Here is a 23,362-nt window from a genome sequence, read left to right on the forward strand (position 1 = left end):
ATAGTGATGACAACGCTGAGACTTAATCCCTGTGCCACCAGGGAGGCCCAAGATCACTCAATGTTTCTTTGTGGCTGCTGGGACAAGGACCCAGAGGCAGATCCCAGGCATCAGCTGAGCCTCTGTACCTCTTTCCAGCAAGACAGGAAGTGGTGGAGATGATGCTTTCCTCTTGTTGGAAAGCTGGTTGTGTTTAACCTGGATGGGCACAAGTGAAATGCTTCCCAAAGGGGCAGGTTGGTGATAGTGGTGTTGGGACAGGGCGGGGCAGGGTGGGGCTCAGGAGGAAAAAGCTGAGCTCCTCTGCAGTTTTTTCCCACTGGATCACCAGAGTGCTCTTGCCTGTGCGAGCTGCTGCTTCTCCTGGAAGGCTGCCATGTGTGGCCTCAGCACCTCTCCCCCGCCCTCCGGCCAGTTTCAGGCCCTATTTATTTGTTCTCATTTCCTCTCAGTTCTTTCTAAGGAGGCCATGTTGGACCAGAAAGTTCAGGTGCTCTGAGTTTACTCTATATAGAGGTGAATAAAATACTGTTCCTGCCTTAAGGATAGAGGATGAAAGACAGATATCCCTGCCCTTGAAAGGCTTATTGGCTAGTGAAGGAGACAAAGAACAGGAACACAAGAAATGCCCTAAGTTGTGGCCTGTGCCATCATGGAGCTTGGGACGACCACCCACATGGGAGAGCAATTAATGCTGACTCACGGAACCTGGGAAAGCTTCCTAGAAGTGATTGCATTTACATTAGACTTGGAGGTATGGAAAAGATTTGGATGAGGATGAGAGCACGCCAGGTCGGGGCAGCTGCTTGGGCAAAGGCGTGGAAGTAGGAAGGCATGAGGGATGGAGAGGAAGCCTGCTGGAGCAGACCACAGGTAACATACGTTGGGTATGTTGCGATGAGCTTCAAAGGCAGGCAGTATTTGGCATTGAAAGTTGATGTTGGCTTACAAACAGCTGCATCATGAGTGAGGTGACCTTGACTCATGTGTGCTTTCTCCCCTTGCAGAGGCCATGCCATTGAAACATTATCTCCTTTTGCTGGTGGGCTGCCAGGCCTTGAGTGCAGGGCTAGCCTACTATGGCTGCCCTAGCGAGTGTACCTGCTCCAGGACCTCCCAGGTGGAGTGCAATGGGGCACGCATCGTGGCAGTGCCTACCCCTCTGCCCTGGAACGCCATGAGCCTGCAGATTCTCAACACACACATCACTGAACTCAACGAGTCCCCATTCCTCAACATCTCGGCCCTCATTGCCCTGAGGATCGAGAAGAATGAACTGTCCCACATCATGCCTGGTGCCTTCCGCAACCTGGGCTCCCTGCGTTACCTCAGTCTTGCCAATAACAAGCTTCAGGTTCTGCCTATTGGCCTCTTCCAGGGCCTAGACAACCTGGAGTCACTTCTCCTGTCCAGCAACCAGCTGGTGCAGATCCAGCCGGCGCACTTCTCCCAGTGCGGCAACCTCAAGGAGCTGCAGTTGCACGGCAACCACCTGGAGTATGTCCCTGATGGTGTCTTCGACCACTTGGTGGGCCTCACCAAGCTCAATCTCGGCAAGAATAGCCTCACCCACCTCTCCCCCAGGGTCTTCCAGCGCCTGGGCAACCTCCAGGTGCTCCGGCTCTATGAGAACAGACTCTCGGACATCCCCATGGGCACTTTCGATGGGCTTGGCAACCTCCAGGAGCTGGCCCTTCAGCAGAACCAGATTGGTATGCTCTCCCCTGGCCTCTTCCACAACAACCGTAACCTCCAGAGGCTCTATCTGTCCAACAACCAGATCTCCCAGTTGCCCCCTGGCATCTTCATGCAGCTGCCCCAGCTCAACCGCCTCACACTCTTTGGGAATTCCCTGAAGGAGCTCTCCCCAGGGATCTTCGGGCCCATGCACAACCTGCGTGAGCTCTGGCTCTATGACAACCACATCACTTCTCTACCTGACAATGTCTTCAGCAACCTCCCCCAGTTGCAGGTCCTGATCCTCAGCCGCAACCAGATCAACCACATCTCCCCGGGGGCCTTCAATGGGCTGATAGAGCTTCGGGAGCTGTCCCTCCATACCAACGCCCTGCAGGAGCTGGATGCCAATGTCTTCCGTGTGTTAGCCAACCTGCAGAACATCTCCCTACAGAACAACCGCCTCAGACAGCTCCCGGGGAACATCTTTGCCAATGTCAATGGCCTCATGACCATCCAGCTGCAGAATAACCAGCTAGAGAACCTGCCTATGGGCATCTTCGATCACTTGGGGAACCTGTGTGAGCTGCGGCTCTATGACAACCCCTGGAGGTGTGACTCAGACATCCTCCCGCTGCGCAACTGGCTCCTGGTCAACAAGCTCAAGTTGGGGACGGACACACTCCCGGTATGTTTCAGCCCAGCCAATGTCCGAGGCCAGTCCCTCATCATCATCAATGTCAATGTCCAAGTCCCTAGTGCCCAGAGTCCCATGTCACCCGAGGGGCCCGCCTACTCGGAAACGCCACAGTACCCAGGCACATCAAGCTACCCTGACACCACCTCCTCTACCACTGAATTCACCACCATGGATGACTACACAGACATGACCACCGTTGAGAACATTGATGACCGAGGCAAGTGGGGCATGACCCGGGCCCAGAGTGGGCTGGCCATCGCTGCCATTGTCATTGGCGTCATTGCCCTGGCCTGCTCCCTGGCTGCCTGCATCTGCTGTTGCTGCTGCAAGAAGAGGAGCCATGCAGTCCTGATGCAGATGAAAGCACCCAATGAGTGCTAAAGAGGCAGCTGGAGGCAGGGCTGGGGGAAAGAGGGGCCACAGAGGAGCTGGGAATTTCATCGGTCAGCCTTCACCTCCGGGTGCACAGAGTCATCCCCTGATCCCACTCTGTGGGCCCTGAGAGATAGGGGTCCCACCTTTCCTTGACCTGCCTTGTTCTCCTGTCTCCAGGAGAAGTAGGTCGTATGGGACTTTCTTCCCACCAGGGAGGGCCTACAGATCATGGCAAAGCCTTGTGGGGTTCTCATTTGTATCCCAGGGCTTCTCGCAGAAAGCCCCTCCTCCGAAGCCTCACCAGCACTCCTCCCAGAACAACCTGCCCCAGCCTGCCCTCCTGCTGGCCTCCGTAGACTCAGTTATCACAATGCCTGCCCACTTTGTGGGAATAGTTCTCCACAGGGACAGTCCCTCTTTCAAGTATTATGAACGTTGATAAACCCTCTTTTGCTCCTTTTGTTTGTGTTCCCTCAAATGAAACGTCTCTCCTTGATTTTCTGCTCCTGAAGGCAGGGTGAGTTCTCTCCCTTAAAGAAGGCTTCAAACCACTGAACTGGTTTCTTAAGAGGTGCCCAGCATCCTGGTTTTCTAGGTGCTGTGAAAGAGAAGGAACACGACACTCCTCGGTGCCTGCCTGGAGTCAGAGCCGTCAGCACCGTGTCCCTTGTGACTTTTGTCTGGAAAACAAAGAAAGGCACCATGCAAATCCAACCTTTCAGAGGATACTTCCAGACAGAAATGTTACCTTGAAAAATTTAACCCTTAAAGGAATAAAATAATATAGAAGTCCTGACCCCTAAAAACCTTTAAAATCACCTTATTGGTACCAGATAGAGAAAGCAACCTGGCACCCAGGGGCCTTGTGTTCACCCCTAGGCTTTTTCTCTTTTAACATTTTACTGAAGAACAACATACATACAGAAAAGGGGGAGCGTGCCAATGTGTGGGTTGACGGAGCGTTACAAACTGTACACTCCCGCGTCATCAGCATCCAGATCAAGAAAAGGGATAGCACCGGTATCCTCCACTCCAGGCTTTCACCGGACAAGACCAGCACTTGTGGAGGTGACATGAACTAAACTGGGACCTGGCTTCCCATGAGCCAGGATGGGTGTCTTACTGCTCCCCGCCCCAACCAGCACTTGCAAAGGCCCAGCTGCCATGGGTGGAGAATATGAGGGTACACTCTGGCCTGGACAGGAGCTTTTATTAAATCCCCAGACCTGGAGAGGCCCCCAGGCTGGCCGGGGCAGAAGCAACTGGGCTACAACAGCCCACACATCCACACCCCCCCTGCCAGCATGCTGCCTGCTGCCCATTGGAGGCCCTTCTGCCTGGGCCTTTTATGGGCATGATATGCCTATAACTGTTTTTAATTTTCACTCTCCCTTTGGGGGAAGTGAAATAGTTCAGAGATGAGATCCTTTAATTGAACAGCCAAGTGTAATGGATACCACAATCCCTCTAATGTCATGGTAAAACTCAATCAACATTACAGCCAGCTGGCAACTGAGCTTCAGAATTTCAAACACAGAATTTCCACAGCAGGGGACTAGCAGGTCGTGCATCTGCGGACTTTCTGGAGTTTCTCCTGTCTGCGGTCTGGTTATGAGTTGAGTTGTTTGGTCTCCAACTTGAGGTACAGTCACATGATCACATGCCCTCACCACCCTTCCTGTGGCACATATAATGTCACACTGGGAAAGAAATTACACATGTGATGTGCTTGCCTTCCTCTGGATAACTGATCTACCAGTTTAGCAGTTAAAAGTAGTGAAATGGGGATTTGATATCTACTCCTGGAAAGAGCTGCAGTCAATGCTATAAGGATCTAGAAATCTCCCATCAATCCTGACTGGCTGTTATTCAGTCCCTCTGCCCCACAAGACAAGTAAGCACTCCCCAGGGGCCTTGGCAGCATGCTGCTGACAGGATGAGCAGATCTCCCCTCCAGTCCCCAGCACAAAGGGTCTAGGAAGATGTGTAAGAATTAGTGCATTCTATAGCTTTTTACTCTGGCCCAGGGCACCTGGGAGAAATGACATCATCTCACCGAGATAAATCTGGGTGTCCAAAGTGTTTTAGAAATATTTGTAGTAACCGGTAGATGCGCATCAAGACTTTCCAGGGCCCCAAAGAAAGTGAACCCAGTGCTTGGCGCATGGACAACACTGCATGGTGGCCTGGCATACTGATCCTGAGGCCTGCTCTCCTCCAGACAGGAGACATGGGTGGCACTGCATTCCTCAAGGTGCCCCTTGGAACCTGGCACCAGCATCTCATTGTGCAAGAGCACACTGCACTCAAGATGGCAGACAGGTGAGGGAGGAGTCCTCCTCATTCTGTGTGCCCTGACAATCTGAACCCAGAGCCTCAGGTCTTTCTGGTGTTGGTCATCACATTGGAGTACCTTCCTTTCAGGCCTAGGATATGAACATGTCTCCAGGACAAAGACTGGCCAGAGGCCTCAGATGACACCCACCCCCTTACCCCATCAGGAGCAGCCCTTGGGGGGTGGTAGGCCTTGGCCTTCTGAGCTTACCTATTTATTGTCTTCTCTCATCAGAGTAGATTGGATGGAACTATCTGATTCCCTGTTCCTCAGTAGGTGAATCATATTGTTTGGTCAGGGAACTGCTGGAGAAGCTGAGTGGAGTTTCCTTTCCAACAGGACTGGTGTGAGCCACTTGGGCACCCCAAAGTTGAGGCTGGGTCCAGAGTTCACTTTGCTTCCCCTCTGCTCACTGGCTCCCAGGTCACCTTGTCAACAACTGCATCTCCATTTGAGTTGTTGGGGGGAAGATAATTAAAGATAATTAAAGTAGAACCACTCTTTTCCAGACATGCTTCTTGTGCATAGGTGCTCCCTCAAGCTCCTGCCAGGCATCCTCTTGTTAACCCTCACAACACCCTGTGCACAAGTCCTGCCATTATCCCCAGTGAGCAGGCCTGAAGCCACTTGTTCTGCGGCAACATTATTCCACAGGCGGTGTGTATTCCTTCTCTTTTCAGCTTTGTACAAGGCCTCTTGGGGCCGTCTTGGGCTTTCGTCATTAAAGGAAGAAAATGGAAGCCTCTCTCCCACTCCCCCACAAAGTCTTTGCCACCGGGACTGTGAGAATCAAAAGATTTGCAGAAGGCAGGAAAAAATTAAACTCATCCATCCGTTAAAGGAAGTAGGCTCCACTCATGAAGTTGTTGGCTTTGGTGTGGATATTGTTCCTCCTTTTTAGAATTTAGAGGCACAACACAGTTGTAGAACACTTCTTGGGCAACCAAACCATTTCCACAGCCTTTTGAATGTCACTGTAGAGTGGAAGCAAGATATCTCCAAGTCCAGGAAGTTTATGGAGGGTCATCAGCTAGGGGTAACTAGATCACTTGGGTGGGAAACAGGGGTGGATGGATCCCCACCTTTAGAAAATCCAGCTCACAGGACCCACAGTTGGAATTGAAAGGGGTGTTGGGGTGGGGCAGTGGTGGTTTTGGGGAGGAAGTAGTGGCAGTGATTCAGAGAGGGTGAAAGGATGCTTCCCCAGGCTAATCTCCCTGCCTGAGGCCTCTCTTCCCCAAAGAGAGATATTTTCACTGACCTGTTGCCTTCACGCTGTTTTCGAGAAGTAGTTCAAATTTGCCTTGCATAGAGAATCATTACAAATAGCCCCAGGTGCTTGGTAGTGCATTTAGAGTATTCTAGGGCCCCCCAGGGTTTTATAGAGTGTGAGCCCTGGTGGGCAGGGTTGGGGCTCTGTCTTTGCTGGATGCTGCTTGTAACAAGTTTGGTGTACAGAATCAACAATAAATGGTATACACAGGATACTTGTGCTCTGTGAACATCTTGGTTAAGGGATACCACACCTGTTGATTCTACAATTGTTACCTGCGTGCAAGGCTCACCAAGATAGCATCTCAAAGAAAGTAGATTCTGAGCTGGAAAAAGACCTTTGGAAAATGAATGGGCATCAAATAAGAAATAACACATTTAGAGGTTAGTGTGCTGGAAGGGTCCTTGAGAATAGGCTCAATCCTCTTTATAGATGAAGAAAGTGAGGTCAAGTCAAGAAATGAATTTCCCAAAGTCACCTAGAGGCTGAGCTTGCACTACAATTAGGCCTTCAGAATCCCTGGTTGGAGTTTCATCTATGTCATCAGAAAGACATTGAAGCTCGCTCAGCATTCATCTAACGTGCAGGCATTCAATACATGCACATGCATGCACATATTCACACATGTACATGCCTGTATCCCATCGAGGCTCTGGGTGGGAGGACTACCCTGCATACCTTTGCACTCCTTTCAGTGCTTAGCGCCAGGCCTGGTGAGTTACAGCTCTCAGAGTCACCCTCTGAGTGAAGCTGACACCCTCCCTGTGTCCAAGTGTCCCTCTGGTTCTTTCAGTCTCAGGCTCCTGGAGCTGCCACAGCTGCTGGCCAAGGTCCAGGGCTTGAGAGAGGGCTGATTTTCTCTGCTGTTCCTTTTTTTTCTTCATAGAAGGATTAGGGTGTGGGCCAGAGGTGTGGGGGGAGAAATACACTGCTGAGGGGTGCAGCAGGCCAGACAGGAGAGCTCTGCTGCGCCATGTGGGTTACTCCCTGGCTGGGGATGAAACTCAGGTCTTAGCAGTGATAGTGCTGAGACTTAAGCCCTAGGCCACCAGCGAGGCCCTCTCCTGTTCTTTGACCCACTGCTATGCCCAGCAAAGGGCTTCCAAAAATATTTGCTTGGGTCCCTAAGCTCTTAGATCCTTTCTGTCAGATATGAGCCTGTCCCAGGAGTCTGGGTCAGAATAGGAGTCAGTGGCATGTTCAGTATCTTGAAGAGCTGGTCCCTATGATGACCAAGGAAAGCCTCAGTGTCCTTCCCTATCCACTGACCCTTCCACTCAGACAGATTTCTGGAATTCTGGATAACGAGGAAAAGAGTTCGCTTGGTTTTGTACCCATGGTTGAACACCTGCAGACAGGAAAATCACTCCCTCCCTAAGCAACTTATTTCATCCTCAGATCGCTGAAAAGCAGTGTTTTTCAGATTGGGCCAAAGTTCACTTCCCAATAACTGTTCCCCCTTTTAACTCAGAAAAGGCTTAAAAAGTTCATTAGAAAAGCAAATGCAACAAAAGAACAAACCCACAACCCTTGGAGAAAGCCAAGCAGATGCTGATGGCTGGCTGCCCTGGAAACTTGGGTTCCTGGGAACCAGCCTGAACTTTTACAAGAAGCGGTGCCATTATGTACTGCTAATCCCAAGCCTTACCTCTGGGGCAACCTATTGGGAACTTTCTAGGGCCCTAAAGTGCCAAGTTCATGACCCCCGCTGGAATTTGGCCACATCACAGATTTTGTCCGTGGGAGTAGTTCGGGGTCATTTTGTTATCTTCAGAGGCCTTGCCCCAGATTTTCTCCTTTTGTCCCATGACCCTGGTGACATTCCGGGAATGCCAGGCCACGTGAGGGGAGGAACCGCTACCTGGAACTTTGATCAGTGCTGGGGCGGAGCTCACACTGACCACAGAGTGCGCCAGATGCCCTTCTACTCCCGAGGAAGATCCAGGGCAGCCCATCCAGTTCAGCACCTAATGGTAGGTCTCCTGGGGTCACTAGAGAGCCCCTGGGTCTGTGGAGCTAGGATAGGAGGTTGGCCTGGGGTCGTGACTAGAGAGCAGGAGGGCAGCTAGCTGCTGCCCCCAGCTGTCAGTTTGTCTCCAGCTCCAGGCAGGCTACCGATCCCTTTCCCGCCCTGGGAGGAGAAGCCCTAAATTATCAGCCAGCCTGGGAGGAGGCCGGAGGGGTTCTGAGATGAAGGGACCTGGGCCTTGTGTTCAGGGACTCACAGTGAATGGTGCGGATAAGTAGGTGACCACATGTCTGGGTTTGCCTGGTTCTGCTCTCACTTATGCTTGTCACCTCTCATGATTTTTTCCTAGTTTTGAAATTGAAGTAACATTGCATTATAACATTATATAAGTTTCAATGTATACAAGTTTGTTGTTGAGAATCAACCTGTGTATATGCTACATTTAGTTCACCTCTGAAAGTCTAATTCTATTCTTCCCCATACCATTGTTCCCTTTTTTCCTGGTTACCCCCTTTTCCCCCCTTCTTTCCTTCTGGTAACCACTGATTGGTTTTAGAGTTCAAAAGTTTATTTTTGTTTTATTTAGCTCATCTCTTTGTTTTCCCTATATACCACATGCGAGTGGAATCATACTGTGTTTACCTTTCTCCATCTGTCTGGTTTCATTTAGTAACACCCACTAGTTCCATCCTTGACGTTGCATAGGACAGGATTTCATCTTATAACTATGCATGTATATGCATATAACCGAGCAGGATTCCACTGGGTCTACACACCACATCTTCCTTTATCCACTCAGCACGCGTGCACTTAGATTGATTCCAGTTCTTGGCTGTTGTAAATAGTGCTGCAGTGAACACGGAGGCTCATATATCTTTTGGAATTAGTGTTTTTGTATTTTTTGGGTAAATACTCAAAACTCACACAATCACTAATCGCTATCCTGTTATCCCCAGAAATGTCTTGATTTACATGCTAAAGTGTATAGTCACTGTAGGAATAAAACTTGTATATAGCGACTTTTTGTTGATCAATATTAATCATTTACCAGCTGCTGTATTAAGTGTTTTATATTTATTATCTGATTTAGCCTATTTACCATGCAGTGGAGTACTAATTTTAACCCTAAGGGATGCGGTTATAATCACATCTGGGGATACTGAAGCTGAGAGGCGTGAAGTGACTCGCCAGAGACCACACAGCTAATAGGGAGCCATGTTAGAATTTGAGCTCAATCACAGTGCCAGTAGGGCCCAAGCTTCCTCACTCCATGAGGCAGGGTACAGAATATGACACACAAGAGCCCCAAAACATTCGGCTCAATTCAGCACATAGGGCCTGGGTAGCTTTTCTGTGCCCTGCCCTGATGCAGGTGCCCCATGGGCTCACAGTCAAGTCCACATTCCATAGTATTCACAGAACAGAGGACCTAAATGGTCAAAGGAGGACATGAGTGACCTGTGGGGGCTGTAGGAGAGGTAATCAAGGAGGACTTCCTGGGGGAATTGAGGCCAGGGAGGATAGGGTTAATGGGGCCACGTAGCAACAGGGAAAGGTGGCACTGGCGTTCTAAAGTGGAAGGAACAGAAAAAGGAAGGGCTGGAGGGGGATCGGTAGGGAGCGTTTGATGAAAGGACACTACCCAGTTCATAATCTCTTATTTCCGAATGGTAGCTGTCTCTTCTTCAAGAATACTACGGCAGGTGATAGACAAGCTTCTAAAGTCTGTGCAATGTAATTGCAAGGCAGGAAAGAAATCAAGGGAGCCCTGGTTATGTGCCTGGAAATGGGCTGCATGCTACATATGATCATCTCAGTTTTATAATAACATTTAGCATTATACAAAGTGATACCTGTTTATTATTTTAAAACCATAAAAATAGGGCCTCCCCGGTGGCGCAACGGTTGAGCGCTGGGTTGCGAAGCTGCTCGCGGCCTCTGCAGTGCCGGTTGGATCCCCGGCTGCTCCCCGGCCACCGGAGGAGGGTCCCACATGGCGCGCAGACCTCTCCTGCCTCCCGCTGCTCCCCTCAGCAGTGTACTTCGGTCCTTTTGCCTGCTCTGCTCCCCGCTCTGGCTCTGGTGAATTCTCTCACCCTCCCGCGCTTTTGACTGTACCCAGTGCTTGTATAAATAAATAAATAAATAAATCTTTAAAAAAAAAAAAACCCATAAAAATACATAATTAAGCAAAGGGAAAAATTAAAATTATCCATAATTCTGTTTTCAGAGCTAACCACTGCAAATACCTTGTATATAATCTGTTGTTTTCTATGCACAAATGTACTTTAAAAATGGGAACTTAGCATTTGGGGATCCCATATATTTCATTAAAAATATGGAATGCTTTCTTTCCATTAAAGCATATATCTACTATATAATTTTAGAGACCTTAGAGAACATTTTCACTAAGCAGGGAGACGTCATTTAACCATCCATCAAATTGGGTATTTAGATTGTTTCTGATGCCACAAGCTTCCTACTATGATCTGCTTCTAGTTACACACTATGACCAAAAAGTATGAGTCTTTCACCTCCCCAAATTCTCCAGTTCTCTGCAGACACCAACTGGATGTTGTGCAAGTCACTTTATTCTGACACTAGCTATCTGAAATTAGTGTAGCCGACACAGCTTACAGGTTCAGCCCAAAGGCAGAACCCAGCAGCACGTCCAGACGTCCATCACCATCCTCCGTCCTACTTGACTCTGACTGGAGGTTCCCTCTCCTCAGGTTCAATGACCTCCTATAACAACTCCCAGAACTCAGGGAAACACTGCTCGAGAGTGCCAATTTATTACTGAGGATGCTGTAGGAGAGACAGATGAATAGCCAGCTGAAGTGATAGAAGGTCGGGAAGGGTCCCACATGCAGGAACTTTTGTCCCCCGAGGAGTTTGGGTTGCAACACCCTCCTGGCACGCAGATGGTGTCCCCAACAGAGGAGCTCTACCACCCATCATTTTTGTGTTTTCTGGAGGTTCCATTCACTGTCTGGGACAGCAGGTTTGGGGGTTCCGGCAGAGAGAGGAAGAAGCAGGAGCCCAGCCCAGGTCTGCTGGACTCAGTTACCTGGTTTGTTTCCCCAGGTCAAATGGAAAGAAGATGGGGTGCAGGGAGCAGCAGGTCTTCCCTGGGGACTTGGATGAGGCAATCAGGGCCTCCAGACGAAACTTGGAAGTCCCTCTTCCTGCTCCTAGTTGTGCTGGGGCCCGGGGGTGGGGTGGTGGTGACAGAATCCAGTGCTGGCGACAAGGCAGATGCTGGTGTGGACAAATCTGATTGAAACAGCAGTGCCTGGGGCGCTGGGTCTGGGTACTGGCTCCATCACTCTGGGAGGAGTGAGGGTTAGTTCCATGGTAGATGATAAGCAGGTTTGTGGCGCACACAGAAATGTACTAATGCAGAAGAAATGTGAGAAGAGGAAAGAGTACATTTGCAACAATTAACCAAAAAAAAAGTCAAATTCCCTTGACTTGCTGAGAACATGGAACATTTTTGTAGGCATGTGCCAGTCTCTGCATAAATGAAGCAGCATTTCCTTCTTCTGACTGCTGCCCCCCTGACCCCCTGGTGCCAGCCTCCACAATGCCGAGGGGCACTTTCCCAGTCCAGACCACCCCAGAGATCCTGCTCTTGAGGGTGGGCCAGGAGGGGTCCACATCCCGGACGTCCTGGCCTGAGCCATCTGAAATCTGCTCCACTTAGCCAAGGACACATTTCCCTTGCTTGGGAGGAAAGAACTAGAAAAAGATGCTGTAGAGAGGCATCTCGCTGGTCCACGAGAGGTGGTGGGATAACCTCTACAATCTCTAACTACTTCAGAAAAGAGCTGGGCTGGCCTGAACTCAGGATCACCCTGATCTTGCTAAACGCTCACTCTGTGCCAAGCTCAGGCTGAGCACTGGCCAACTATTCTCTCACAGAGTCCCTGCAGCAACCCCCTGGGAGGTAATATTGCAGCTCACCATTTTGAAGCCAGGAAAATTGAAGCACAGAGAGTAAGTATTTCAGTGAAGGCCACACAGCTAAAAAGGGATGGAGATAGGATTTGAACCCGATGTCTGACTCCAGAACACAAACTCAGCGTGGGAGAATGAGGCTTGGGCTGGATGTGGATCAACTGGAAATAATTATTATTATCCTCTGAGTATCATTCCTGCTTGCTCCAGCCCCAATAGACTGGGGAAGAGGAGTCTTGCCCTGTGCTTTAGAGGCCCTCTTCTGGCTTTGCCTCCTCCTTCCCAAGGGAGGAGAAGTTTGCAAGACCAAAGACCCGTGGGCTGTGTGGATGGTCACCCCTCCCCTAGGTCCATCTTCCTGAGATTGATCATGTCACAGAAGCACAAACCCTCTGAGGTACAGGGGGAGCTGTGGGTGGGGTCTCCACTCACACTACATGACAGTTAGGTGGGGGAAGCAGGGAGAGATAGGCGGTGAGGTTCCCTTGCGTATGGGCACATATGTGAGGAGTGGGCCTGCCACCCACCCCACGCACTGCCTTACCATGAGGGGTGGCTGCAAGCACCTTGCTTATATTCAGCCAGTGGTTCTCCCTTCTTAGCCGTGTGCTCTTGGGGCAGTTGCTGTAGCTTGGGCAGTTTCCCTGTTCTGGGAATTTCCAGATTTACTGGAAATTACAGAGCTTTGTGGCCACCCCTCACTCAGCCACTAGTGTCCCCCTCACCCTCCACCTGCCATCACCCAACCGGAATTTGATTTGTCTGCACTTGCTTGGTTTTCTGTATTTTCCATGCATCAATTGGGTGGCTTTTGTTAGAAACTTCTAAAGCACATTATTTCTTTTTTTTTGTTTGCAATTTTTTTTATTTAACTGAAAATTAAATTTTATTTATTTGTTTGTTTTTTTAATATTATTTTTTTTTATTTTTTACATCATTGTTCATTTTTAAACAATATTTGCTTCCCTCCACCCCTTTGGGTATAGTCCCCTCTTTACCTCGGGTGCATTGGTGAAGAGTGTCCTTCACCAAGGCACCCGGGCACCATCACCACAGCCCCCTGTGCTCCTCCCTCCCTCCCTCTGATCCCTCTTCCCTCCTCCTCCCCTGCAGATGTCTCTGATTTATAATTGTCCATTTTTGCTTTGTTGTGTTTTGTACTGTTCTTATTTTTTTTACAGTGATGTCTTATTTGGTTCCCCTATATTCCTGATGTAAGTGAAACCATCCGATATTTTTCTTTTTCTTTCTGACTTATTTCACTGAGCATAATTCCTTCTAGTTCCATCCACATTGCTGCGAGGCATGAGTTTATCTTTTTTAATTGCTGAATAATATTCCATTGTGTATATATTATATATATGCCACATCTTCTTGATCTAGTCATCCGTTTTTGGGCATTTGAGCTGTTTCCAGGTTTTGCCTGTAGTAAATAGTGCTAAGCACATTATTTCTTAACAACAGTGGATTAGAAGTTACCCACTGTTAGAGGCACAGGCAAGCAGGAGAGGAGGCCCAGCTTGTCTCAGTGGGTGAAGCACACTCTCTCCAGGGAGCTTTAGCTTTCCTTTCATGGGCACCTCCCACTTTAGCAGGAGGGATCTGGAAAAGCACCTGGGTTATGCCCACAGTACCCCCTGCAGACACCCTGGAGCAGGGGGCAGGAGGATGGAGAAGGGTTCTTTGCTCACTCTTTCTGTGAGGATCCCGCCAGGTAGCCTTCAGAGCCTTATGTCCAGTGTATGTGATCCAATGTTCTCTGGCCCTTTGAGAACCAAGAGTAAAAGTGGTTATTAAGGAAGGGACGGGTGTGTGAGTGACATTATGGCTTGTTATAAATAAGAATGGCTCCCCTCTGGGGGAGGGAGGACTTGAGGCTGCTCTCACAGCCTGTCTGGTGGTCATTTACTCCAGGCTTGAGCAATTCCAGAAGCATGGCTCTGCCTGCCAGGTTGCTGACTCCAGCCCTGAGGGGTCAGCTCAGCAGCTGGAACTGAGCCACATAAGTCAACATGATGCTGGAAGCTGAGCACAGAGCTGTGAGCACGCTCCTGTCTTCTCAAAAAGGGACAGCCAGGAGCTTGACATTCAGGAGGACACTGCCAGGGCTGAGAGGAAGGAACAGGGGAGGCTGTCAGGAAAGGCTCTTGTCAAAACCGTTCAGGGTTTTGTGCGGGTGCGGGTGTGGGTGCGGGTGCGGGGGCGAGGGGCGGGGTTGGGAAGGGCAGCCCTCAGGGCAGCCCAGGTGGCAGGTGTGGGTGGGGCGATGTCTACTTCATCCCGCTCCAGCCAGGACCCGCTGGCTTTATCTGTAGCCTCTGCAAACAACTCATGAGAAAGAATATGAAATCTCCCTTTCCCAGGGTCCCAGAACCCGGAGGCACATACTTGACTGAGGTGTGTTCCTTTCCCTGTCGTGTCCTGGGGCAGGCAGAGCAGTCACTTGTTTAGTCCTTCCCAACCTTCATGTAAAATCCACAGCCTGCACCTTATAGCTTACTCAGCATCTGTGTGAGCATCAGAGGACTCTCAAGAGAGAGGTATGCACTTTCTCAGGGAGAAATTGTGGCTTTCTATTGATTAAGAAAAGAAAATTCTGGAAAAACGGAGAAATAGTGAATATCTGAATGAGGGGGGTACAGGGGACGGTTGTAAGCACCGTGTTTGCTTGAAGACTTTTGCACACAGTGGGTGCCCTTTGGCGCCAGCCAGAATCAGGCCATGGAAAAGGCAACCAGCAGAGGGCAGCAGAGAGGCAGCCAGCAAAGGGCTTTGGGGAAATCTCCATGTGAATTCTCGCTGAAGACAGGTGAATTGAGAAAAACTAGGATTATGTTGCAATGTTGCATGAGGGCCTTTGCCTCCCTCTTTTTCTACCTCCCTTCCTTCCTTCTAGGTTTTACAAATAAGGAACTTGAAGCACAGCTGGATAAGTAATGTGCCCAAGGTCACACAGCGGGAACATGATGGGAGTTGGGGCTTGAATTCACAGTACTTGAATACTCCTAGCCATGGAAATGATGTTGCTGGAGAGAGCAGCAGTGACCTGGGGTGCACACCCTCTGATGGGGTGGGGCTAGTAAACCCTAGTTGGTCTTGTCGTGTAGGAATGTGAGCCCACGGCCCCTAGATCAGAATTTTTAATGTAACGTTTCTCAATTTTTAATATATTGGTTAATGCTTCAAACATAAAAGAAAGAGTGAGAAACAAAAGCTACATTTCTAATTTATGACCTGTGGGTGGAAGCTGACATGAAAAAAATTAGTGTTTAATGAATTAAAAACCTGGTCCCCTTCCCTTATTTAAAGAATAAAGCTATTGATGCGCAATTACTGCACCTGGGATGAATAAATGGAAAATTCCATGGGTGCCCTCATGGTGGGGATAGAGGGGAGCATTTAGCAGCAGTATGGGGGAGCCAGACCTTTTCTCAAGAGTTTGGTTTGTCCCTGCATAGACATGCAAAGAGCAGACATACATGCAAAGAGCACATGTAGGACCTCCTCATAATTAGGCTCTGAAGTGCGCTGAGGTGCAGGGGGACCATAGGCAGGCCAGGTGACCCTTGCTGTTGGAGGAGAGAGCCATTGGCCTTGCAAGCCTCCTGCGAAGTGGTATGAAAATAACTCCTGAGGGACCTCCCTGTTGGCACAAGAGGTTAGTCTCAGCACTATGAAGCTATCACCACCCACTGCAGCACGAGTTCGATCCCTGGCCACGGAGGTGATCCACATGGCGCAGCAGACCTCTCCTGACTTGCCCGCTGCTCCCCTCAGCAGTGTATTTTGTCATTCTGTCTGTTCTGCTCCCCACTCTGTCTCTGGTGAATCCTCTCAACCTCCCATACTTCTGGCCTATACCCCAGTTCTTGTATGCATAAATAAATAAATCTTTAAAAAAAAAAAAAGAAAAAAATAAAATAACTCTTGAAATGATAAACTGTTCCCCAAATGGGTGGCCTCCTGACAGAACAAAGACCCCTCTTCTAGATGCTGGTCTAGTTTCTGGTCACACTAGCTGCCTTGGTAAAGGCTCCTCTCCCACTTTCTTTTCCCACTCGGGTCTAGGAGATGCTGCCTGGAGCCTGGCTGCACTGGGCCTGCCTCCTGCTTCTGGCCAGGCTCACCCAGTCCTGCCCTGTGGGCTGTGATTGCTTCACCTGGGAGGTGTTCTGCTCCGACAAGGCCTTGGTCACCATCCCCCGTGACATCCCGCCACACGCCACGGGCATTGTCTTCGTAGAGACCTCATTCACCACAGTGGGAACCAGGACCTTTGAGGGTAATCCTAACCTGACCAAGGTGGTCTTCCTCAACACCCCACTTTTTCACTTTGGGCTGGATGCCTTTGGGGGGCTGCCTAGGCTCAAAGACCTGGAGATCACCGGCAGTGAATTTTCCAACCTCAGTGCCGCCATCTTCTCCAACCTGACCTCACTGGCCAAGTTCACCCTCAACTTCAACATGTTGGAGGCCCTGCCGGAAGACCTCTTCCACAACATGAATGCCCTGGAGACCCTCCAGTTGCAGGGCAATCGGCTCCAGGCCCTGCCTGGCAGGCTCTTCCAGCCTCTGAGACTTCTGAAGACCCTTAACCTGGCTCAGAACCACCTGGCCCAGCTCCCCAAGGAGCTGTTTGACCCGCTTGGCAACCTGCAGACCTTGAAACTGAGCTACAACGCCCTCTCCAGCCTGCCCCAGGGAGTGTTTGGCAAACTGGGCAACCTGCAGGAACTCTTCCTGGACAGCAACGCCATTTCGGAGCTGCCCCAGGAAGTGTTCTCGCAGCTTCTACACCTGGAGAAGTTGTGCCTGAAGCAGAATGCCATCCGGTCCCTGCCTTTCTCTGTCTTCTCCTCCTTGGGCCACCTGACTTTCCTGAGCCTGCAGGGGAATGCACTTAGGGTACTGCCCACTGGCCTCTTTGCCCAGACTCTGGGCCTGCAAGATTTGTCCCTGTCCCACAACCAGCTGGAGACCATCGCCGAGGGAGCCTTCGCCAACCTGACCAGCCTCAGTTCCCTCAGACTTTCGCACAATGCCATCACCCATCTGCCGGTAGGGGTCTTCAGAGACCTGGAAAAGTTGACCAAGCTCTACCTGGACAGCAACAACCTGACGTCTTTGCACCCTGCCCTCTTTGAGAACCTGTCCAAGTTGGAGCTGCTCAGCCTTTCCAGGAACCTCCTGACCACACTCCCTGAGGGCATCTTGGACACCAACTACAACCTGTTCAACCTTGACCTGTCTGGCAACCCCTGGCAGTGTGACTGCCACCTGGCCTACCTCTTCAACTGGCTGTACCAGTATAGCGACCGGTTCTTCAACACCCAGACCTACTGTGCTGGCCCTGCCTTCCTGAAGGGCCAGGTGGTGCCTTCCCTGAAGGAGGAGCAACTGGTCTGCCCTGTCACCTGGGACCGCTTGGGCTTCCAGACCCCGGGGTTGGACAACAGGGAGCCAGGGGGCGCCTGGGATCTGGCCGCCCAGCAACAGGCAGCCTGGAGCAGGTGCACCTACAGCAACCCTGAGGGCACAGTGGTGCTGGCGTGCGACGAGGCCCGGTGTCACTGGCTGACAGTCCAGCTGTCTTCCAGGCAGAGTTCTGATTCCCCAGGACTGACACACAATGCCAGTCAAGAGTGGAACCTGAAGTCGAGCTGTGGCTCTGTGAGGGTCACTGTGTCTATTGAGGCTCCAGCAGGGGAGCCCTAGGTGCAGGGCGCAGAGAGCAGAGACAGCAGAGCTGGAGCTTGAGCAGGCACAAGGCGGGGGCAGCAGGGCAGCCAGCTCCAGAAGCTTGGTTCTGAGCCTGGTTTTCAGGTGCCAAGAATGCAGCTCCACCTCCAAGGAAGAGGAGGGGGAGGCAAGAGCTCCACCACCCAGTCTCCTCCTGCTTCTCCTCGCCCTTCATTACTCCTTCTCCGAATCTGAGACTTCACGAGGCCTTCCTTAAGCTGTCCAAGACTCCTGTTAAAGCTGCATCATGGTCTGGAGAATAAAATACCATCCCTCCCTTGGTGATTTCCTGTCATTTAATACTGACCTCACTCTCATCCCCACCCTGAAATTCCAACTTTCAGGTACCACCCCGCCGCTATTCCAATTCTACGAAATAGGCCCTGCTCTCTCCTGACATCCTGTTCAAAAGCCAAATGTCTGTTCTTATTTCTCTCCCTGGAAATTTGTTTTTAATTTATGCAGAGAGGGGAAGGACATGATAGAAACAGGTGACCAGAAAGACTAGCGGCAGGGTCTGCCTCTAGTGCATGGGGCTCTCCTGTCTCTGGCGTTCACCCCAGTGCTGCATCCAGGAGGAATCAAAGTGAAATAAATGGTCCCTTAGGAAGGGGAACACCTATGTTTGGCTTTCACTGCAGGAAGCCTCGGAGCTGGAGCGGTGGTTTGCTAGCTCAGCAGATAAGATGGCTGCTCTCTGAGGAGAAAGCAGTGTGTTGAGGAGGAAGGAGGGAGGTGAAGGGCCTGGGCAGTAGAGGACATGCTTCAGTTCTTGCCTTCCTCACCGCATCTGCTCTGGTTCCCTCACTCACGGGAGTTCTTCTCCTTTGGTTGTCAGAAGAGCACCTTTCCTCCAACCTCAGCTTCTCTTTCAGTCTTCCCCAGCCATCTCCTCTCTGCTGGCCTCCCCAGGGCTCACTGTCACTCAGCCTCCATGCAGACTGAAGCATGCCCCTAGCGTCAGATGCCACCTCTGTGCTGATGACTGTAAGTCTCCATCTTGGGCTTAGTTCTTCTCTCTCCATGCTGACATATCCATCTGCTCAGCAGCCTCGTGTGTCGTAGCCACAAACATATCTAAGCCAAACTCTGTCCCCAGCTCCTCCTGAATCTCCATCCAGGAGGACATCCCAAACCCAGGAGCTGGGCATGTGCTCCAATCTCTCCTCCGCTTAAATCTCAAGGCCGACTGGTCAGTGGATGCTTCTGCATATACCTCGACCCTTTTCTTTCCAGACTCTGTCTAAGACACAGCATAGCCTGGACACACAGCACACCTCCCTCCTGGTTTCCCTGCCTGCAGTGTGGGCTGGGCTGGGTGCTGGGGTGAGGGGGGCAGAAATGGATTAAATGTGCAGCAGGCTGGCCAGGAGCTCTCATTCTGATGGGAGAGATCAGACAAGGGCACATGCGCCAAAGCATGAAACATGAAGGGGAGGTGACTGTGCTAACTCTGGGGAGTAAGGAAAGGTGAAGCCTGGGCTAGCACAGACCTGGAGTGGGGGAGGGGCTGCTTTTCACTACCAGAGATTCTGATTCAATGGGACTGGGGAAGACCCAGATACCAGTTTGTGTTTTTTTTTTTTTTCCTAAGATTTATTTATTTATGCAAACAAGAACTAGGGTATAGGCCAGAGGGAGGGGGGTGAGAGGATTCACCAGAGACAGAGTGGGGAACAGAACAGGCAGATTGACTGAAATACACTACTGAGGGGAGCAGCGGGTGAGACAGGAGAAGTCTGCTGCACTATGTGGGTAGCTCTGTGGCCAGTCGGGAATCGAACTCATGCTGCAGAGGCTGCGGATAGCTTCACAGTGCTGTGCTTAACCCCTTGTGCCACCAGGGAGGCCCACCAATTTGTTGTTTAAACTCCCCAGTAACACCAACACTCAGCCAAGGTTGAAAACTTTGTCCAGTTCTGAGTCTTACCACTATTTGTAGTTAGGCTGGGAGCAGCAGAGCAGAACTAGCCTTGTCAGACCCAGCTAGTGGAATGCTCTGGTTGGATTCAGGAATCAGTCACAATGCTGTTTTTTTTCCTTGGAGTTTTTTTAAATTGTATTATCCTCAGGGCTCACAGTAGATCTTGAAGAAACAACCACCTGTTGCCACATTTTCTGCAGTATATTCATGGCTGAGTCATTCCAAAGCAGCAGCTCCTTCCAGTAGGTGGGACGCCTCGCCTGGGGGGGCCTTGAACGTTCCAGAATTCTTCTATGAATCCTTGTCACTTGCCTGTAGTATAACTGTCGGCAAATGAGTGAAGCTCTCTGTGCCTCAGTTTCCTCATTCAATCTGTTTATCACCGGCACAACAGTATCCACTTTGCAGTGTTATTGATGACTATAAACTAAGGTCATTGGTGTAAAGAAGACCAAATAACCACACACAGTAAGTTCTCCAAAACCACTATTATTTCTAGACAAGTGTGGGTAGGTGTGGGGATGGTACGAACAGCCCATTGGTTGGCCATGGCATTCCTTGCACATGTTCCCATGGGAGTTTCTGGAAGGCTGTTACAGTTGCTGTTTATATATCAAGCCGATATTTTTTTATTATTTGGGAGACTGGAAATGCCACTTACAGAATCATTCAGTGCTAACAGCAGAGATTGGAAAACTAGACAGCGGTGCCAAAGATTAGACAATTGAGCACAATACAAGTCCAATCATGAATTCTTTCTCACACTGCGTTTTCAGTTTGCCCCTCTCTCCTGCACCGGTAGTTTCATTTTAACATTGCACAAACCTGAAAATCTCCTGATTCGGGGTCTCGGGCGCCCCCTTGTGACAATCTGTAAGAATGGCTTTCCTGGGGTGTAAAGGAGCAGCGCTGGTCTCCAGCAGCGTCGGGGTGAATCCAAAGAAGTCACAATGGGGCTTCTCCAGGGAGCAAACGAGAACACTGACGCTCCCTGGTAGGCCGGAGGAGCTACTGAGGCTTCTGTCTCCTGCAACTCTGGAAAAAGCTGGCTCGCTGGGCTCCCAGGCGGGTGGAGGCGCTGGTCCCCGGGGGGTACGGCCACCTTCTGCTTGTCTCAGTGACGCAGCTCGGTGGTACCCTGCAAGGTGGAGCAATCTTGAAGGACAGCGAGTTGTCCTGCATCTCACACGATCTGCAAACTTACTTCCAGACACCGCTGTGGATGCAGTACTGTTGGGGAAAGAGCCGGGCCTTGCGCAGCGTCTATTACGGACACGCACACAGTTGTAGTTGTCGCGGTGGTTCGAGCGCTGCTCTTTTCCAGCACCTCATATACATTCTGGGAAGATTGCATTTTTTTTTTCCTTTGGCATTTTATTGAGTTATTCAGAATTTTTGAAAATCATTTCTGCTTGGCAATGCTTAACCTTATTTCAAAAAGTTATAGGAAAAGCAACTTCTTTTAGGGCCTCCCCGGTGGCGCAGCGGTAGAGCGCTGGGTTGCGAAGCTGCCCACAGCCTCTGCGGCGCCGGTTCGATCCCCGGCTGCTCCCAGGCCACCAGAGGAGGGTCCCACATGGCGCGCAGACCTCTCCTGCCGCCCGCTGCTCCCCTCAGCAGTGTACTTCGGTCCTTCTGCCTGCTCTGCTCTCCCCTCTGGCTCTGGTGAATTCTCTTACCCTCCCGCACTTCTGACTGTACCCAGTGCTTGTATAAACAAACAAACAAATAAATAAAATAAATCTTTAAAAAAAAAAAAGAACAACTTCTTCTAAAGTAAGCCTTTACTCAGTTGAAGTAGGTGAAGGCCGCTGACTCCTTGATCAAGTCTCTAGGGAGAGCTTATCCAAGCATTTTCACATGAAAATGAAGGTCATCTTACTGGAAACTACCTTTTATTTCTAATTTATATAACAGTTAGATCATTTAATTTTAAAATTCTCTGTGAGGTCTAATGAATTTATCTGTGCATGTTGCTCTCAGGAGTTGTTGGTGAGGAATTATTTGCTATCAGATGGCTGATGGATCTGTCCACGATGAGAGTCACTGTTCCAGAGGCACAGAAGGAGCAAAATCTAGAGGCAGGGTCTTCAGAGAAAATGAATCAGTGGGATAGAGAGATATAAGGAGAAGCTTATCATAGGATTGACAAATGGGAGGCAAGGAGTACCACAATCTGCCATCTGTAAGCTGAAGAACATGGAAAACTGGTGGTGTCATTCAGTCCAAGTTCAAAGATTGGAAAACCTGGAAGTTCTCTAACCCAGGGCAGGAGAAGATGGATGTCCCAGCTCAAGCACTGGGTGTGCCCAGTGCCCCTGCTGGCACAGCCCAGCCTGCCCTGGAAGTGCCATGTCTAAATGAGCCTGCCCGTAACATTCTTGTTGGCCTGATCAAGGGCACATTGCTGTCCCACAAGAGCCTTTCATATTCCCTCAGCCATCCCGGGCCTTCAGTCATGTATCTCAGTCAAAGCATCCCCAGTGGTGACTTCTTATAAGAAGCTGCTTCTTACAAGGTATGGTCTTCACAGAGGTCATGGTTAGGGTTCAACATGAATGGTGTACTGCTATAGGTGTGGGGCGTACTCCTGGCCACCTTCCCACAGAGCTAGGGCTCTGGGCCAATGGTCCCATGGGAGACAGGGAAGCCGTTGTTCCTGGGTCTGGAATCCTGGGTCTTTTGTCTTCATGCCGGGGGACACTCCGCTCCAACTAGCAGGGAAACTCCCAGGCCAGTGATGCAATGCTGCTCGCCCAGGCTGGCACTTCTGATAGTGCTGTGCTTCTGCCAGACTCATCTCAGCCAAGAAGCTGGCTCATTGCTCCTCATAAACAGATTTCAGCTCTGCTTTGGGGAATTGTGGATTTGGGAAACTAACAGATTTCAACTTGGAGGCCATTTAAAACACCTCTTTAGTTCTCTTACAGAACTTGCAGTTACTGAGGTGGTGAATTTGTCTCAAGGGCCTTTGCTTCCCCACCTAAGCTCCCATCTGTTCCTTCTCCTGCGGCCCAAAGGGTTCCCGGGTGGGTGGGGCTGTTAGCAGAAGGGAAGAGAACTTTCCCCTTCTTCCCTTCTAGGTTCATTGGCTGGTCTAGTAATTAGATTAACATACAAAAGATTAACAAAGAAAACAATTTTTGTACATGCTGGACTTCCAGAGACATGAGAAGTGGAGATAGGCAGCTGGGGGTTATACGACATCTTGTGCCAAGGAGAAGGGAGTAGGAGTCTGGACTTTGAAGGGGAAGACAATTCACAGAAAGATGGGAAGAGCAAATGTTTGATGAACAAATGTTTGCCATGCCTCTCAGATGTAAAAATTTATTTCTGGTGTTAGCTCCCTTTCCTGGTATAGGCCCTCTAGCTAAAGTATTTTAGGCAGTGAAGGGAGAGATTAAAAAACA

At 50.2% G+C, this 23,362-nt stretch overlaps 2 protein-coding genes across 2 annotated transcripts; both read left to right on the forward strand.

Moving 5' to 3' along the window:
- Positions 1–1,012: 1,012 nt before the first annotated feature.
- Positions 1,013–2,758, forward strand: LRRC15 (leucine rich repeat containing 15; the record flags this gene model as incomplete). Its single annotated transcript, XM_084231485.1, has 1 exon — positions 1,013–2,758. One exon carries the CDS (start codon positions 1,013–1,015, stop codon positions 2,756–2,758), a length of 1,746 nt encoding a protein of 581 aa, XP_084087611.1.
- A 13,181-nt stretch (positions 2,759–15,939) lies between these two features.
- Positions 15,940–18,004, forward strand: CPN2 (carboxypeptidase N subunit 2; the record flags this gene model as incomplete). The annotated part of the gene is made up of 1 exon (XM_084232277.1): positions 15,940–18,004. Exon 1 carries the CDS (start codon positions 16,361–16,363, stop codon positions 18,002–18,004), a length of 1,644 nt encoding a protein of 547 aa, XP_084088403.1. The 5' UTR covers positions 15,940–16,360.
- Positions 18,005–23,362: the final 5,358 nt, after the last annotated feature.

Source organism: Talpa europaea (assembly GCF_964194135.1).
Source record: "Talpa europaea genome assembly, chromosome: 4".
NCBI classification, from domain to species: domain Eukaryota; kingdom Metazoa; phylum Chordata; class Mammalia; order Eulipotyphla; family Talpidae; genus Talpa; species Talpa europaea.